The sequence below is a fragment of the Hakea prostrata genome, chromosome 9 (assembly GCF_041222555.1).
Source record: "Hakea prostrata isolate BN-2017 chromosome 9, UWA_Hpros_2, whole genome shotgun sequence".
NCBI classification, from domain to species: Eukaryota; Viridiplantae; Streptophyta; class Magnoliopsida; order Proteales; family Proteaceae; genus Hakea; species Hakea prostrata.
The window spans coordinates 8,136,013-8,155,756 of NC_142608.1; the positions used below are offsets into that span (position 1 = coordinate 8,136,013).

Here is a 19,744-nt window from a genome sequence, read left to right on the forward strand (position 1 = left end):
AAGAGAACTCTAGAGGAGTTCAAGGACGTGATGCCCCCTGAGTTGCCCAAAATCCTACAACCAAGGCGAAAAAGGTTGGACGTGGCTAAGTCATACTTAGACAAAGCCACAAAGAAGATGAAGAAGTGGGCCGACAAGGATAGACGACCCACAAACTTCGAAACGGGGATATGGTCATGGTGAAGTTACTACCCCAACAATTCAAGTCCTGCGAAAGGTGCACAAAGGACGGTCGCGGATGAAGGCCCGTTCAAAATCGTGAAGAAAGTGGGTAAGGTTTCCACCAACTAGACCTCCCACCAAAGCTCAAGATCCACCTGTCTTCCATGCAAGTATGTTGAAGCCTTACCAAGGAGATGCGGAGGATCCTAGTCGTGGGACTCTACAAGGGCACCTACAAGCATAACAACATCCATGACAAGGAGGCGGAACATATAATGGCGGATCGAGTAATGCGCAAACGTGGGGTGCCTCCTAGTCGAGAGTATTTGGTGAAGTGGAAGGGATTGCCCGAGAGCGAAGCAAGTTGGGAACCAGAAAAAGCATTGTGGCGGCTCCAAGAATATATAAGGAGGTTCCACGATGAAAACACGACGAGGACGCGACGGAATAGGTGGGGGAGAATGACAAAGCCCAATTTATCATAGGCCCAATGGTATAATATTCATGGGCCACACATGGGCTAGCCCAACTAGAAATAACACTAATGGGCTACACTTAGCCCACATTCTAGAAGGGAGGGAGATTCAGAGGAATCTACATCTATAAAGTACCTGCTCTAGAAATATCCCTAGAAATATCTAGACCCACTAGAATATTCCTAACCATTAGATTCTAGACACCTGTACAAATCACAACCATTCATTGTATCCTACCTCACCTATAAATAGGGGAGGGATTCATTTGTATAAAGCATCAAACAAGTGAGCAATACAAGTTCTCTCAAGGTTCTCTTTGAGCTCTAAGCTTTCTTCTACTCTCTCTAGCTGGGTTTTAGGCTGACTTAGTGCAAGAAAGTGCTAAGTGCCGGCACGGTTGGCTTAGTCAATAACTAAGGCCGTGACAGCTTGCTTCAATTGAGAACAACAAAGTTGAGTATCATATTTTGAATCAGAGAGGGAGCTTAGCCCTTGGGAGAGGAAGTAGGATCGTTTGGCTTTGTTTATGAAAAGAAGGGCATATTTGGCATTTAAGTTGACTCTTGCAACAAAATTATAGAACCTCGAATCTGAACCATTAGCAGCAAAGGTCAAAAGTCTATGTGGGTTTGGTACGTACAGGATACTGACAGAAACCCTTTCCTGGGTCACAGCAAAAGCAGCAACTTTGGGATAAAAATGGAGCCAAAAGAACACAAGAAAAGAAAGGCCAAAAAATTACAGGCAAAGGTAGCTGAGCTGTTTGGTCACACGGATTTAACTTTCATAATCTCATCTATCTTTATATGTATGAGAATTTGTGTTGGGGAATAAATCAGGAAAAACATCATCTGCTATATGCCAAATAATTAGCTGAGAGAGCAAAAAAATTATAAAATTATTTTAAACTTTTTAAAATTAAAATCAAGCTTTAAATCTCATCTGCTATTTGATAAAAAAAAATGCATTATTGTGAATTTTTTCAATCAATAAATCAACGTGTCAACATACAAAAAGTAAAATGATCATTTTATCCTATAATCTTGACGTGTAATGTACTTTATATAATGGGTTATCGACAAACACTTTATCATAGGTTTCTATTACATCAATCCATCCATACTTGATTTTTGTTGAAACATACACTTTGATGGTAGATGCAAAGATGCCAAAGGATATATTCTTCTTGTTTGTACATCTACTGCATATCTCATGTCCTCAGCCCAATAATGAACAATGATTAAACAATGATCTCTGATTAATTATTTACTGTTCCTTCTTAACTTGGTATACTTTCCTCTTTCAAAATGGAGGATTGCTGGGTAGTGATCAGTGGTGGCCACACTGAGAAAAGGTAAAGAGGTTAGGGAGAAAACAACAAGAGGGAAAGGAGAAAGCATGAGAGAACACAGACAGGAAATCAAAAAGAAGATGAACTTAGCTAACATGATAAGACTTAAAAGACAAATACATGGACAATCATTCCTTCAAAAAGATCACAAATCCCATAGTTTTTTAAGGTTATTGGATAGCTTTAGCTATCTTTCTAACTGGGTTTTCACACAGACCAACATGTAGATTTATTTTATTATTTAATTTGAATTAATGAGAGAGAATTAGTGGTGCTTTTTAAGAGGACTTTATCTTTGCTTTTGGGACCACTTTCAGTTTTTGTGTGTTCTCTTTCTTTTGAATTGTATTAGGGATAATATGATAATTAGAAAGGGTAGTAGATATAGAGGCTATTTTTTTGGGTAATTGAGCTTTGAAAAGGATGAGCAAAAGGTGGTAATCATATAGTTGTAGGCAACCATTTTTGAAGAAAGCCTCCCTGCAATCAAATCTTGGTATCATTAGCCAGGGCATATGCTTTCCAGCCACCTTAAGTTCTACTTCTGGCTATGAGTTTGGACACAATTAGAAGGGAGAACTGAACTGAGATATTACTGTTTAAAATTGAACAATAATGATATCCTCCTTTTGGTGGTTGTGGGCTGTGAGAAAGTTCTTCTTTTTGTAATTGAAGGCACAATTGTAGCTATATTTTTTATATTTCACATATTGAAGGTTCAATCTTATGTATATGTACATAGTTGAGTAAAAGTTCATCATAAATCATTAAAGTTTTGTTGGGTTGGTATTGACGACGAGGTCATAGACTCGACACTTTCAATGGTATATGTAAAAAATGATGAAGAGGTCATAGTCTCGACACTTTTCAATGGTATATGTAATAACCCACATTCCCTAAATATCTCACTTGCTATCAACCTTTGGGTGTTCTCTCGTTTGCACAGAGGCAAAAACCCTAACTGTCGCCGAGTACACTCTTCACGCACAGCAACACTAGAAGCTGAGAAATCCTGACGATTCCACGCCTTTGTCTCTTCGTCTCTCTCTCTCTTCTTCTCTCTCATTTCTCCTCTTTCCTTCATCTTCTTAAGTCTCTCTCTCTCTCTCTCTCTCTCTCTCTCTCTCTCTCTCTGCATGTTGTTCCTCTTCTTCTCCGCTCTTTTCTCTCTCTCTGTGTGCTTTTTTTTTCTTCCTCCCCCCCCCACCTTTTTTTTTTTCCCTTTCTTTCATGATGCAAGATGTGGACTTTTCTCCGTTGGATTTGGAGTTTCTAGTGTGCAGGAAAATTCGACTATTGCACGTTACTAGCCTCCATATGCTGTTGATCGCCACCGTCCCACACCGCCGAAGTCGGGCAGAAATCCCCACTGAGTCCAACACGGCGCTCCTCGCTTCCTCCTCCAACTCGTTCCAGTGGATGCTCACGATGTAGCTTTTCCACCTTTGTGGCATGCTTCATCTCCGCCTTTGTGGCCTGTCACGCCCGCCCTTGTGGCGTGTTTCACCCATTTAGGTGCTTGTAATGCAAGATGCATTTTACGTATCTTCTAGGCTTACTATTTGCTGTTATGTTTATACTGTTTGTTCTAAAGTTTTCTTGGATTTGATGGGCCATACCTTAGCCTGGATGACCCTTTCTAATGCATGTATGACAAATTGGTCAAATTCCTCTCCCTGGTTTTGGATGTTTATATTCAAACCTTGTGTTTCCATGCATCTATCTTTTTTGTATTTTTTTTTTTTTAATTGTGTTTCTATATCTTTACTTTCCAATGATTGAAATATTGCTTCTTACCTAAAAAAAAAAAAGCACCCGCACCCCCTAACATAAAGCTATGAACTCCTTTAAAAAAAACAAGCAGAAGAAGAAATTCATTAGGAAAAAAATTTAAACTTTGGGTAAGCTGTCCCTAATTTAAGGGAAGTGGATCATATGATGATCGTCATTAGGAGGTGGATTGCATAACTATATGATTTTAACTATCGATATTATATTATACAAAATACACAGGAAAGGACAGGACTCAGTATGGAGGGCTTCCCCACAAATAGTGACTAAAATTGTGTGTAGGTCCAGTACCGACTAATACCGTTTGGACCGTTAGTGAAATTTAAATTTTTACAATTGAAGGATGAAAATACATTATTATGTTGTGTCACGGATTCCTGTGCCTATTTTGAAAGATGGACTTGTACCGACATATTTTGGTGGACAACCTGAATGAACCATTTGTAGAGATTTGTGGTGAAAGTGGAGGCTCCACCACTGATCTCGGTCTATAAACATCCCCGCAATATGGAACAACCCGACCTGATGGATTGACCTGTTTATTTGATTGAGCTATATATATAAATATATTCACTTACTACATTATTGAGAGATTTGAGAATTTTTTTTGTTAGGATTTTGGGTGAGAGTTCTTATAACGTCGTTCTTGACGATTGGATGTGAGATGTCTTTATGTCCTTCTTCTATATAGTGAAAAACTATTCATCTTCACCTGTGGACTAGCATTGGTGTGTAAACCATGTTAAATATCTGTGTTTTCGTTTTACTTGTATTTTGATTCGCTATTTCTTAGTGTTCATTTTATACCCCGCCCACCACCCCCACACCCATGATAATGATTTTCAATTTGTTTTCATTTTTCATCATTTCACTCAAAGTTGTAAGGCATGGATGAAAACCTTCCATTATTACCGTCGGTTTCAGGCTTCCACCACTAGGCTTTGTTTTAGTCCTACGTAATTAATCCGTAGGACCGTCATGCAAAGCAATTCAAGCCATCGGATCAAAATCTTGACCTGAATTTTGGATCTGACGATCCGAAATTCCACTTGACAGTCATACACATGAACATGATTGAAGCAATTTCGTCAACCACCACCCCCTTTGCCACCGACTTCAGGGGAAAATTTTGAAAAGTAAGCAACCAAAAAAAATGCTGATCTCATATTGAGCGGCTTTTAAAACGAAAATTTATGGTTCCAAAAGCAAAAGTAGAAGCTCTTATTGATTATACTTCAGCAGAATCTTTATACACATTCAAAAACTTTAAAACACAAAATTGGGGAAAAGCAAAAAAAATCTATTTATTTTGGTATTACCTTGGAAATTTACAGCCTAAGGATCTACAAAGACCAAAATAAAAATAAAAATAAAAATAAGAAGTGGTTTGGGGGTGGAATGAAGATAAAGAAAACTATCATTAGACAAGGCTGCCGCTGCATGCTTTGGCAATCTTATCTGCAGTGAAATTGGCTTCTCTGAAAATATGGTTGAATCGTACTTGAGTGAAAGCCCGTGTAAGAGTCCTTATATCTTGAAGAATATGAAACAGCTTTCCAGGGAATGCAGATGAAGAATTGAGAAGAGTAGTAATAACTGCTTGATTATCCAATTCCAAAATGAAGTGTGATAGGTTCCAGTCCTTACTCCACTAACTAATTAAAGTGCTTCCACCGCCATGGAGTCTTGACCGACAGAATTTCCAGCAATGCCTCCATCCATTATCCATAGCCCGATTGTTCGCTGTTTGAAATGTATGAAGTTGATGATCTTGCACTACACCTCTCCACCAACACCCACACTTTCACCATAAACTCCTTCCCCAATACTATGTTGGGTTGGGGTGTTATTCAGTGTATGGGTATTGGTTGGGTACAGGTGGGGAAGGTATTTCGTCTTTCAACAAAACATTCATGGATCCATGAAATTCAAGGATTTCACTTTTTTGCCTAAAAGGGACCTAATGTAGAATTTATCTAAATTCAATAGTAATTCTATTCAAAACTGCCGATTGAGTTATCAAACTCGTTTTATTGGATACTAAAGCTTCCATGCTCAAATTATATTGGGAAGATGGTGGCTGAACAGCCGTATAAATTGCTTGGCTGAACTGTTCAAGAAATCCTACCATAATCTGAGTCGTCCATCATAAACGGTTCAAATTTAATTCAATACATTTAATGATAAGATTTATTAATTCAATTCATTTCATGGAAAGATTTATTTACACAGCCGTTCAGCTACATTTATGCCAATTAGATTTCATAAATTACTAATGGTCGCCTGGTAAGTAGAAACTAGAGATATAAATTATGGTTGTAACAGATGCAACACAAAATAAGGAAGAAAAAGTTCTCTAAGGCTAAGGCATACCCGGTGACTTAGCATTATGAAGTATTGAATTATGGTATTTCTATTAGCAGAAAGCAATTGATGAACTGAAAAATATTGTAAGAGAATGCAAATAAAAGTTCATCCTCCTAGAACTTGAAGCTTCGGCAATGAAAAAATATTCCTATTCTGTCCGTATTTCATTCCCAGTAGCTCTGGTTGAATAAACAGACAAGAAGAGGATCACAGATTAGACACATTGCTCAAATCCATTCAGTGAATTTTTGTTGGGAAAGCAAATTACATCTTACAACTCTGTAACGATGCCCCATCTAGATTCCTACAAAACAAGGACATGCAACGATGTATTAAATCTTACATCTGTAACGATGTCCCTTTTATTTCTTTTTTCTTTTTTCTTTTTTCTTGAAAAACCTTCAGCCCATTCTACGTTCTGTCCACGTTTAATTCATACATCAAGTGTCACATTGTATTTGTCACTTGACATGCTTTCAATTATTTAAAAGTAATCTTTCAAATCAATGTCAGCTTCAAGTTTTAATGATGTGACCTAAATCAATACAAAAAATTGACTCCAAGAACCTAAAACAAAGATGAAACTGTTGCTAACCTAGCCCCTACCCCTCCTGCATGACTTCGTGAGAGACAGCAAAACTAGGTGAAGAATGGAGCAATCTTGACAAGAACCCCAACGAGAAAATGTGGCTATACTGGTAGCTATCACATGTTTGATTACAACACTCAATGCATACTAGTTCTCGCATATGATTCTTTGATTTTGATTCCAAGAGTGAAACAAACCCCCCCCCCCCCCCCCCTACCCATATCATCCATTGATTGTGAACCCAACAGAAGAAATAATATCACCACATAGCCCAAGACCAAAATTGATATTTGGTCATGATTTACAAAAAAAATGCAACAAATATAGGCCTTGGAAGTATAGTAATGAATCAAAAGAAAACTGATGATATACAGAATCATAAGAAACAAAAAGCATCACTTCATTTATTACTTCTGCTGTCCCTTATTCACTATTATGGTTGTGACAGGGGATCAACCCATGGTATATAACTCATCAAAAATGATAAATTATATGAAAATATACAAGAACATAAGGCATAGCTTCTCTACAGATGCAGACTATGTTATTTTGGAAGAGCAAGAAATTCATCATTTGTTTTTAACTTCCATTGTAAATAATGATCAAAATCGGATAGACTGAGCACCTTGCTTCTATGGGGCCATGAGTCCTTCAATTGTGTAAAAGAGTGATTCTGCCAAGTCAGATTTCAATAGCAGAGTCTGTAATGTTTCCAAAACATTGTATTCTGGATCAAGCTTCTTCCGCCATCCCTACCAAGAAAGGAAAAAAGTCAAAAGTCTAAAAAAACCTGAGAATATATAATGTTCTAATGTCTATTCAATCATTGAATATATATGTTTATATGATCGAGGTTCCCACGTACCTTCTTCTTGGTCAAATTTTAGCTTTAAAAAAACACCAAAAAAAAATAAAAAAAAAAAAAAAAAAAACAAGAACAGGAGTGGAACAAAAAAACAGGGTGTAGTAGCTGGAGGTAGCAACATGACTGATGGGTTGGGGCAAAATAATGTCTACATTCAATCATTGAAACCGGGATAAATTTATTTAGAGTAAATACAGATGCAGAACTTAACCTCTAAGTCGTATGATTGCACATTTTTAAATTTACAAGTTGCACGTTCAATCATTGACCATAGACACAAAGCAAGGGGGAAAAAATTCTAAGACAGTGAGTGATTTATCGCATGCAAAGCTAGCAATGCACCTTTCTGATCAGATTTTTATTGATAATTTTAAATAACATGTATCTTCAGAGTAGTATCTGATTGCCTCAACAATAGAAATCTAAATCTTCTCCCTTAGAGGCCAAAGTATACAGGTACCTTCAAAGCCCATGGAACAAATATCTTCCCAACAGTATAAAAACTAAATTACAAACCCATAATCTTTTAATGGGAAGACCTTTTTTCCTCCAAAACCTGCATATATAGCTTCCTTCTGAATGCCATGGATTTCTGCTATACGGACAACTGTTTTGGCCACCTAAGCATTGAAGGGTAGCCAAGTGCAGATTTCATATCTCAACCAATGGCCCACCATGTTGTGAATCAAATTTCAACACACATCATAGTCTTTACATTTTTTTTAAAGCTTTATTTTCCCTTGAGCTAAAACTTGCCAAATGACATAGAGCTGATTGGACATAAGGTCCACAGAGTAGGTTCCACTTTCCAGTTGGAAACTTGGGATGCCATATGACCAAAAAACATGGCCATGGAGAGAGATCTCTTCCTCCTAACCTTGCAAATTATATAGAGCAAGTTGTGCCAACCACTGAAAAAAGATCGCCCAAAAAATGCAACACCAACCACCAAAACTAAAAGGGACTTCAGGTTCCTAGAAATACAATGGCCAAATAATTCCATTCAAACAAATGATTCATACAATCCATGGACCCAAAATGCATCTGGTTTCCTGAAAGTTGAGAAAAATCATTTAGACTAAGTTATATCATACAACAACAACAACAACAACAACAACAATAAGTCTTGTCCCAACTAAATAGAGTCGGCTACATGGATTCTTGCCTTCCAATCAGTTCTGTTTGAGGCCATGCTAGATACAAGGTCTAAGCATGCATATCATTTCTCACCACTTCTCTTAAGGTTACCTTAGGTCCACCCTTAGCTCTTCTAGTTCCTTCAATCTGGATTATATCACTTCTTCGTACAAGGGCATTTATAGGTCACCGTGGAACATAGTCGTACCATCTCAAACAACTTTCCCGAAGCTAATCACTTATGGATATAACTCACAAACCAACTCTAATATGATTATTCCTTATCATTCCTAGTTTTGCCACTCATCCATCTTAGCATCTTCATTTCTGCTACACTGAGTTTATCTATATGATTCTTTTCAACAGCCCAACACTTTGCACCGTACATCATAGCTGGTCAAACGACAATCCTATAGAATTTTCCTTTAAGCTTTAATGGAATACGTCAATCACACAAGACCCCAAACGCACCTCTCCACTTCATCCAACCTATTTTAATTCTTCGGGAAACATCATCCTCTATATCACCTCTTTTATTTATGATTGAACCTAGGTACCTAAAAGAATCACTCTGAAGAATCTCCTTATCGTCAAGTTTCACCACCTCATCGTCTGCCCGAGCTTATTAAAGTTACAAACAAGACATTTTATCTCCGTTCTACTTCATTTAAAGCCTCTTGATTCCAAAGCTTCTCTCCATGATTCTAACTTGGTATTAATCCCCACTTATGTCTCATCTATCAACACAATATCATCAGCAAAAAGCATACACCAAGGGACATCATCTTGAATGTCTTTGATTAATTCATCCATTACAAGAACACAATATCATCAGCAAAAAGCATAAACAAAGGGACATCTTCTTGAATGTCTTTGATTAATTCATCCATTACAAGTGCAAATAAATATGAACTTAAAGTTGATCCTTGATGTAGTCCAACTGTAATTGGGAATTCATTACTTTGTCCCCCCACTGTTCTTACACTTTTCACTGAACCATCATACATATCCTTAACTATATCTACATATTCACTTGCAACACTTCTTTTCTCTAGTACTTGCCAAATTAATGCTTTAGGAACTTTATCATAAGCTTTTTCTAGGTCTATAAATACCATATGAAGGTCTTCCCTACACTCTCTATACATTTCCATAAGTCTCCTAATTAGGTAAATAGCCTCCGTTATAGATCTTTTTGGCATAAACCCAAGCTGGTTCTCCATAATTGTGATTAAGTGTCTCAAAAGGGTTTCAATTACTTTCTCCCATAATTTCATAGTATGGCTCATTAGTTTAATGCCCTTATAGTTATTATAGCTTTGAATATCTCCTTAATTTTTGTAAATTGAAACCACGATGCTTCTCTTCCATTCATCTGGCATTTTCCCTGTGCTCATAATCTTATTAAACAACTTAGTCAACCAAACTAGTCCGTTGGTTCCTAAGCTCTTCCATACTTCTATTGGGATTTCATCAAGACCTCATGTCTTGCATAGTTTCATCTTCCTTAGTGCTTCTTTTACTTCGGGCATCGAAATTCTCAGCATATATGTTTGAAAATTGGTGGCTTGGTGAATGGTGTAATAGTCTGAATCAAAGGTGCTTGAAGCATGCTTGTTTAGTAGACTAAAGAAATAGATTTCCCATCTTTTCTTAATGTCCTCATCACATACTAGTACTTTACCATCTCCATTTTTAATACATCTAACATGGTTAAGATCTCTACTCTTCCTATCCCTTATTGTAGCTATCTTATAAATAAATTTTTCCCCTACATTCGGGCCCAACTTACTATATAACTCTTCATACTTCTTCTCCCTTGTTTTTCCCGCAATTTTCTTAGCTTCATTTCTAGCCAACCTATACCTTTGAAGATCCTCAACATCTTTAATTTCTTTGCCATGTCTTAAAACTAGTTTTCTTATTCCTAATGGCAGCTTGAACCTCACTACCCCACCATCAAGTCTCTCTATAAAAATGGAGTTTTTCTTTTGATTTACCTAGGACGTCTTTAGCCACCTTTTTGATACACAACCATCTCATTCCTCATCGCATTAGTGTCCCCTCAAAATGCCACTTTCCTTGTTTGACTAAGTTATATCATAAAGTTCAGATAATATTTATATGAACTTAGTTTTTTGTTTTGGTAAGTATTTACATGAACTTCTTACCCTATTGCTTCAGTGTGATAGATACAAAAAGTGTAATGCAACATGGTTAAACTTAAGGGGGGGGGGGGAACGAAGGAAAAGTACTTCATCTATTTCCAAGACATGCAACTGAATTAAATTTGGCACAGCCTGACCCAACAGAAGGATGAAAGCTACTGCTGATGGTAGCTGGATTTTTATTTATTTTATTTATTTATTATTATTAGTTATTTTGTTTTTTATTATTATTTTCTGGGTGGGGGTGTTTGGGTTGATTTTTTCAACACATTACAGGCTTGAATTGCATGAAATGAAATGAAGAAACGAACAAATTAGGGGATTTTTACCTCAAGAACCAAAGTAGTAACCATCACAGTACAAATAGTGCCATCAATATTGACTTTATGATGCCGAACTTGCTCAAGCAATTGTTGGATGCAATCAGAAGCATTGAAACCACACCCTTCCGGGGTAGTCCAGAAATTGAATGACTTATCCACCGCCTGTCGAAAAACCAGAAATGTTAGTATCATAAATTAGCCAAGAAGGATTAGAGATTATGCTTGCACTGGTTACCCAGGTAACACCACAAAAGCAAACATCATTGAAGAGCAACAAGGTTGTTAATTCCCTATTTAGCTTCCTCACAACCTCAGCTCCCCATGATCAGAGTCTTAATTTTGGGGCTCACTTCAACCATAGTAGCCAATACCAAATGATAACTTGTTTTCTACAGTTTACTCCCAATATTGGGTATTGGAAAGAGCATGAATGAAATCTACTTTTTTAAGTTGTAGTGACCTGAATCTGTTTTTGGAAAGCCTAGTTTCTTCTTTTCAGTAAGTCTTACGTTGGGAATCTGCTAATAGAACCTAGTTTATTATCCTTCCTCTAATTTCTTCATTTTCTTAAGATTAATCACTTCTAAACTTTTTCTTACAACCTATACCTGTATTACAGCCCTAAAAACCCAAAAGCTAGGCTGGTTTAAATAAAGAACTTTCCTAGAGTTTACAAGGTAACCTTTGATATTTCGGTCCAGTAATCACAAGGATAAGATCTTAAAAACATCCTAGTCTTTCGAAGGATTACTATAGAGAACTGGTAAACAATTTCACACTAGAAACAAATGACAATTTCGTAAAAGCTTTAATTGAAAAAACATTACAAAGGGCAATGTGTTTATTAGAATTCAGTCTACTAACAATGAGATGTAACCACATTTATTTACCTTGACAAAAGCCTCAGGATTTGGGCAGCTCTGCTGTTTTGATAATTTCAGTGTGCATTCCGCAGCAATGCACCCATCTCGAAGGGCTACAGCCTTAAAGAACTCCAGTAAATTCTCTCGATCACTCTTCGAAAGCTCAGCAGTCATGCCTACATCAAGGAAAATGATGTGTGGTTTCGGCTTCTGCGAAGATTTGCTATGGGCCTCCCGGACAAGGATATTTCCTGGATGCATGTCTGCATGGAGAAAATTGTCCACCTGAAAAGAAATTCTAAGATATCTCAAATATTTCAATTCCAACCTGTTATCTGAACAACTCATTTAACTGTCTAGTGGAAAAACAATAACCATCGCCCAAACTTGCTAAGATAATTGTGGCAAAATGAAATTCAAAATTCATAAATAAACCTATTAACGTTGGTAAACACCTATTAGATCGCATACAGAGCTACCCACGGATGAAAGAATGCAAGACACAGATAAGGGATATAAGAACAACCTAGACTGAAGGTCGCATGTTGTTATACAAAACTAACTTCAAATTAAAACCATAATTTTCTACATCATTGTCAAGTTCATATGCACTATATCAGAGACCTAATGACTAGGTAACCATCTAGATGATGCAGAAGCACTTTATTTATTCGAAAGGAGCAAGAATATTTCTTCAATCTCGTGAAGCTCTTCAGATGCAGATCATATAATTCAAGGTTTTTTCTTATTCCAAGATGAATAGTATCCACAGTTTTGGCCCAGCAGACAGGATGGATATTGAACCTCTGATTAATACCAACTAGGCCACGGGATTTGATATGGCTAGGAGGATTAACTGCAAAGATTTTGAGGAAGTGGATTATTGGTCCACTAGTGGCTAATAGAGTGTTGATTGATTTTGGGGCCTTCACATAATTTCCTAGAAAGACGTAAGAAAAGTTATGACGCAGATCCTAGTCATACGAAGAACAAAGGTCAAACCAATCTAGCAGGACTTATAGAATCTTCAAGTTCCCCTGCAGACCCCCACCCAATTCCCTTCAGTTGCAGCCATTCCCCTGCCCAAACCCTAACCACAGTAGTTCCTTTCCCCCTCTTTTTCTTCCCCACGTTTTCAGTCCTAACCCGACTAGGATTCCCTCAACCCCAGCCCGAAAACCACCCATTATACCCTCATTAGGATTGCCTAGGCCTTAGGAACCCATCCCTACCATTAGTTTCTTCTAAACAGTCCATTGAACCTTAGTTTCCTGCACTTCATCTTCTTCACTGAAGTAACAGAAACTTCCAAATTTGCAGAATTTTCTCAAGCCACCCTACTTCAGTCATACACCTCTAAGCTGTTTCTGAACTACAAAATAACCATTGCAGAACCAACAGCATGTTACCCAATACCCTAACCAAACCGAAACCCTAAACCAGTCCTACTTGATCTATTATTTGATTTATCAAGTCTGAATTCTAATTCTCATATAAATTCAGATCTGGACTTCAATTCTAGCATACCTGAGCAGAGCTAAAGCCACATAAAACCTATACAAACCCTAACCTAAACACCTAGAAACCCTAATCAGAGTTGGTTCTTATTCAAGAGGGTCCTGGTTAACAAACCCTAAACCTGGGTTTACATCACCTCCTTTGCTCTTGTTTCTTATCTAGAAAAAATCCTCTTTCCTTCCTCTTCAAAGACCTACTCCCCCCCCCCCCCCCAAAGAATCTCACCTGGGAATTTTTTCTGTTCTCTCAAGGATCTCACAACTGGTAAAATTCCTTCTCTTCTTCTTAATGCTCTTTGCTTCTGAAAAATCTGTTTTTATCACCTCCTCAGAATCCTACCGTTTTTCCTTTCAAAGAGCTTTGCTTTCTTAGTGTGGGAATTTTTCTCTCCTTTTCCAAACCCCATGACTTCACCGTCTTCTGCAGTCCTATTTTTAATTCTCTGTTTCCCCTAATTTTCTGTCTCTCTTTATTTTCTACTTATTGCAGTTCTGTTTCTAGCATCACACTTATATTTTGTGCTGCTTTATTTGCTTGCTCCATACTTTTTGCTGGTTACATATTTCAGATTTATTGTTTGGTCTCATTGGTGCTTTGGGTTAGATTTGGTTTGGGATTAGAAGTGTGAACTTTCATTGTCTCTCTACATTGGATGTAACTTGCACTTATATGAATAAAAGTAGATCATATTATTGCCTGCGGGAATGTCTCTTTCTTTCGTTGAATGTAATGCCCAACCCCTAGTCTAATTTGTGGATTGAATCAGTAAGTCTAGTTTGTTCTTCTCTAAACCTTAAGTTTGATTTGAATGTTAGTTATATTTTTCTTTGCTGGAATTTTAATCTCATATAGTTCTCTAAGAGTGGAATCAAATGGGTGCTGTGCAAACCCCTCCCCTCATCCCTTATAGTGTCCTTAGTTGGTTTAGGATCTTCTTTCTTGTAGAATACCCTAATTTCTAGGGTTGTCCTACATCACAATGGGATCAGCAAACGTACTGACTGAGAATTAAGTGGTGAGACCTTCTTCTTCCATCTCCATCACACAAACCATGTCGGCTTTACAAGCCTTCCATTGCATATCATCCATTCATTTGATCCATATTCCATCCCCTTGAATTCCTCTGCTAGGAACCCGCAAATCGAATGCTTGAAATATTAAATTGAATTTCTAGAACAATAAGCAAAGATAACAACGCTAAACTGGTTATAATGGTGCTAGTCATCTCCACAGCATACGCTGTTCCTCAGCCACAGGCTGCCCAATACCATTCAGAATATTCAATAACTGTTTCCTCACACCTTTCCCCGTTACATAACCCATCAACCAGTAGTTGGTCATGGTAACTCCTTCTCTCTCCTCCATGTGTCATGATCCCTAGGGCCCTAACAGTATCCAACTCCTATTTTTAGGAAAAAGTAAGGACTAAAGATACAAATTTCATATATACCACTAATTAATTTGATCACGCCCAACAATGTTGATGTCTTGCAGTATCCACAAAAAATTTGAATACATGAAAATCCAACTAATCATTAGCTTAAACAAAGGAAAGAAAGAAACTAAAGTTACAACAAAATAAAATTAATAAGAGATTACCAGGAGCATCTTCAGAAGTGCATGAACGCCAATGCGAGCAAGCGCACCTTTAATTCTGTCATTTCCTTCAAGCTTGTCAACATAGTAGGAAATACTTTTTCCTTGCTCATAAGTTTCCACCAAGACAGCAGGATGCACAAGTGGATACAAAGGCTTAGGAAAGGATACATCTTTACTTTGCCGGAAATTGTAAATAAACCGACTCAAATGAGCAGCTTCCCTTGCAAGGTCAACTTGAGACATCATGAAAACGGCAAACTGCTGGACACTTTCATCCAACCTCATCCACTTCAAGGTAGGAATGAAGTTTGATATTTTGGCAATCACATCAATAATTGCAAAATCCCTCCTAATAGTTTCCCCAACACCTGGATGTCTAACTTTCACGGCAACTACAATGGGCTCGACCTGTTGACCAGGGTACTGAAATCTCAAAGAAGCTCGATGCACTTGGGCAATACTTCCAGATGCTACAGGTTCTTCTTCAAAATTTTCAAAAATCTCAGGAAGCCTGCGACCAAATGCTCTCTCAATAGTCCTCTTTGTGTGGGCAAAGCTATGTGGTGGTGCTCTTGAGTGAAGCTTTGTGAGTTCAGAACATAGATCCTTAGGGAAGAGATCTGGTCTGGTGGCTGCCCACTGACCCCACTTTATGAAAGCAGGGCCTGCTATTTCTAGTGTACGATGGACAAGATGGAGCCATAATTTCCTAAAATAACCATTAAAACAACCTACAAATGGAGCCATGGTCATTGCAGGCGAAAACAAAATTGCCAAATAGATGAACCTCAAAAACATAATAACACCCTCCAAGACTGAGTAAACAAGAGACGTCAGATAGACATGTCCATCTCGTGCATGCATGTATAGATTGTTCCCTTTTGTTAAGCATCCAGCATCTGCCCAAGTTCTCTGTGTCCATGCAACCTCTCCCATAATAAAGGCAAAAATGCCAGGAGCTACCAGTTGTGATCTGGCTAATGCCAAGCTTACAGCACAAGCAATCCTACTTATTGGAGAGAACACAGAGACTCCATATGAACAAATATAAAAAAGCCTTTTCCAAACAACTTGGGCACCATGAGTTATGTTATCACCTGCTGAGACAGATTTGAGGCTCCTGGAATATCCAGCCTTGTATAAATTCTCTTTCACTTTTAATAATCTAAAGAAAGCATGTCCTCGACTAGAAAAACTATAGGATGAATATGACCTGATCATGGAGGAAGTTAGAGGATGGGAAAAAAGTATCACATTCTTTCTGACTTCTGTAAAGCTGTTTCTCTGGTTTATGAGAAGGAAATGTGCAATTGTTCGGATGTTTCCAAATGAAAGAAACCTACACTTCCAACAAGAAGAAAGAAAAAATTACTCTTTCATCAAGCAAAATGCCACAAAGTTTGGAAGTAAAAACGTAATTGTTGTTGAGCTATATGAACTGCAAGTGGAGCAATAAGAATACTTCATTTTTTTTCCAATCAACAGCAACAACAATAGCCTTATCGCAACTACATGGGGTCACACACGGATCAAACTAGATAAAGTAAGGATAAGTTAAGTCTTTAAACTCTAAACAAAGAACGTGGGGCCAAAAAGAGATGGGGAATGAGAAGAGAGATAAGTAAAAGGAACAAGGCACAGCCCTAAGTCAAGAGAATCTCAACTGAATGGGGTTGGTACAAGGATCCTTGCCGGAGGTCAGACTCGGTACAAGACTTAGACCATGCGTGTCCTTCCTAACTACACCTATTTGTGCTCATTTTAAGCCTGCTCCCTAGCCCTTTTAACACTTTCAACCTAGATCATATCACTCCATACTACGGCTTCCCAAGACCTCTGTTGAACCTGACCAAGACACCTTCAAGAACTCAAGAATCTTATCTGTTGCAAACATGTCGATTATATCATAGATGTAGGAATCCCGATCAAACATGCCCATTACCCCATACATTTGTGAGCAAACATCAGCGCTACTTTTGCGAAAAATAACATTCGCGCACAGTGTAGACATCACTCTATAAGCAAGGAAATCACAAGACACCAAACAACCCCACAACGACATAAAACCTAGTTCCTGCTTAAAAACCATTTCACTAGAAACTTTAATTCAGGTAAGTTCACGAACTACAGAACAAAATCCCCGTCAACACAGCACAAACAAACCCTATCACAGCACAAAAATGCTACCCAGCAAACCCTAACTAAAAAGTAGCCATAAACGATCATCGAAATACTAAACAGCGATCAAGCCGAAAGAGTATAAATCACACATTGAAAGAAAGAGCGATCGAACTGGAGTCAGGGGAGTAGAAACCTAAACCCTATCACGCAAAGGAAAAAAAGAAACAAATGTAAAGAAAAATAAGAAACATGAATGAATTTCTTGCAGCTTTCACAACCAAATACCAACCTTGACATGGTTAACGATATCAGTGCAAGCTGATTTAGTTATACTGAGATTCTGTATTCCTGGCGGCATTGTCACACATTAGCACACAAAACCATCTTTTACTTCTCAGCCATTGCCACCATCACTGTGGGTCGTCATCAGGCTTCGATATGGCTAGTGGCTCCCAGAATCGAATGGTTTTAGTGCTTACTTCTTGATTGACCTTGACATTTCTATTGAGAAACAACGACCAGCTCTGCTTTTGACCCCTTTTTCTTGCAAGAAAACAATCTATGATGCTATTTCGTTATTGGCCGATGTTGCAAAACGCCGGTGCCGGTGCCTTGGAGAACGGAGGAGGGAGGGAGATACTACGGATCTTTTTGGGAATCATTCCAAGATTTGTTTGACGTTAGAATTAAGTTCCAGGGGGATTTGGATTCCGGATCGACGACTGTCCATAGACTGCTCATCGCTCAGGCATTCTTGTCTTGGTAGCTGCCACGTCCTAATTTTCTTCGGATGGCGATTTCTATATCACCGCGGAGATGGATTTTTTTTTTTTTTTTGGTCAATGGAAATTTGGTGGGATAGATGAAAATCTCACTTCCCAGTGGAGAGATCGTGGAATTAACCATTGCCGCAACCCGAAAAACAAAAAAAAAAAAGGCCCAAAAAAAAAAAGGCCCCCAAAATAAAGAGAAAATTTTGAAGACAGGAAAAGATACACGGGGGGGCCCATGGACCTGCAAAAAGTGTTTGACCTTGTGTGGTGGGGGGGGGGCAGGGCGGAACAAAGAAAAAAACCCAACCAAACAAAAAAAAAAAGAAAAAAAAATCACACCTATGAATAATTACTCTAAAGCGTGCTTAAAGCTTTAGATACCCCCGAAAAAATAAAGATGAAAAATTTTGAAGATCAAGTGCGATGACAGGATGGGGACTTCATTAACACAAGGGAAAAAAAACCGGGGACCGGTCAAAGTGGCTGAACACCGAACCCTAGACCTTATTGGATCTCGCAAAATATGAATTAACTTGTGGGTTGTGTTGAAAAAAAAACCCAAACGTTAACAAGCTGATATCACCACCCAAAGTGAGAGAATTTGAATCATTCACCCACATAGAGAGGAAAAATTTAAATACACATGATAGATGAACGTGTTCAATCAAAATACAAAATCTTCTTTCTCAAGAAAATTCTAAAAATGTATAAATGAGAATCTTCATACTTATTTTCGAGAAGAACAAAGAATTTTGTATTTAGATTGAACGAGTATGAAACATCCAAGAAGTGGACTAAAATTTTCACTCTCCATGCAAACAAAATAGAGGATCCACACTATTGGCTCCCGTTTGAGTTTGGTTTTGGTTTAAGCCCATTAAGAGCCGGAAATCAGTTCGGTCCAATCAAATCAGTTTGGGCTTATTTTGGTGAATGCCTTTTCTTTTGGAGGTTGGAGGTTTTCAATGTGAAATGGCTAAATCCATTAACTCTTTCAAGAGCCCAGCTCAGATATGTTAAATTATTGGGCTTGGTCTTGGGCCAAGACATGTCTTATGCCATTCGATTACTGAACCTGCTTGATGAGAAAAGTTGATAAAAAAAAAAAAAAGATATCTTGGCCTATTGGAGGACAACCCTCGATGATATGAAGCATCTATCATAAATTTTTATTTATAGAATATATAATTGATTCATCAACCCAAAAAGTAAAATACATGTTCCACCAAATTAAAAAAATAAATAAATAATGTAAGTTGCATTAATACAAAACAAAGTAAGACTGTAACAATGGTTTAATGTTCACAAATTATATCGGTTAGGAAAAGCATTGGGGATTCGAAATCCCAAAGATCTTCACATATTCATAGTTAACATTTTTGCATTAATTAGTAGATTTAGTTTAAATTTAGTTTTGTTGAATTCAATTTTAGTGACTTAGCCTTTTAGTTCCCCATAATTCGACCCCGTACTTTCTACTTGCTAGATTAGTAGAGGATTTTATTTTTGATTGGCAATTGGTTGTGAAATCTCCTTCTGTTCTTCTTCCACACAGTGGAAAACTCTTCTTCTTCGCCCGTGGACATAGCATATTATATCTGTGTGTGAACCACATTCAATCTCTGTGTGTTTTTGTTTCTA

At 37.8% G+C, this 19,744-nt stretch overlaps 1 protein-coding gene across 2 annotated transcripts; it reads right to left on the reverse strand.

Moving 5' to 3' along the window:
- Positions 1-7,013: 7,013 nt before the first annotated feature.
- Positions 7,014-18,073, reverse strand: LOC149004463 (uncharacterized). Of its 2 annotated transcripts, none has more exons than XM_089168308.1 (5): positions 17,620-18,073; positions 15,210-16,553; positions 12,120-12,377; positions 11,236-11,391; positions 7,014-7,488 (listed from the first exon to the last, which is right to left on the reverse strand). In XM_089168308.1, the coding sequence occupies exons 1-5, from the start codon at positions 17,686-17,688 to the stop codon at positions 7,369-7,371; spliced, it is 1,947 nt and encodes a 648-aa protein (XP_089024434.1). In that variant the 5' UTR covers positions 17,689-18,073; the 3' UTR covers positions 7,014-7,368. The 2 variants fall into 2 exon arrangements, with proteins under 2 accessions (XP_089024434.1, XP_089024435.1); XM_089168309.1 differs by having other exon boundaries at positions 7,016-7,488; positions 15,210-16,548.
- Positions 18,074-19,744: the final 1,671 nt, after the last annotated feature.

Excerpts from the sequence above, each read along its gene's own strand:
- LOC149004463 (XM_089168308.1), bottom strand. The coding sequence starts at position 17,688 with ATGCCGCCAGGAATACAGAATCTCAGTATAACTAAATCAGCTTGCACT. Across the intron at positions 16,554-17,619 it reads ATATCGTTAACCATGTCAAG|TGTAGGTTTCTTTCATTTGG; the intron begins GTTGGTATTTGG and ends TCTTGTTGGAAG. Across the intron at positions 12,378-15,209 it reads CACTTCTGAAGATGCTCCTG|GTGGACAATTTTCTCCATGC; the intron begins GTAATCTCTTAT and ends ATTTCTTTTCAG.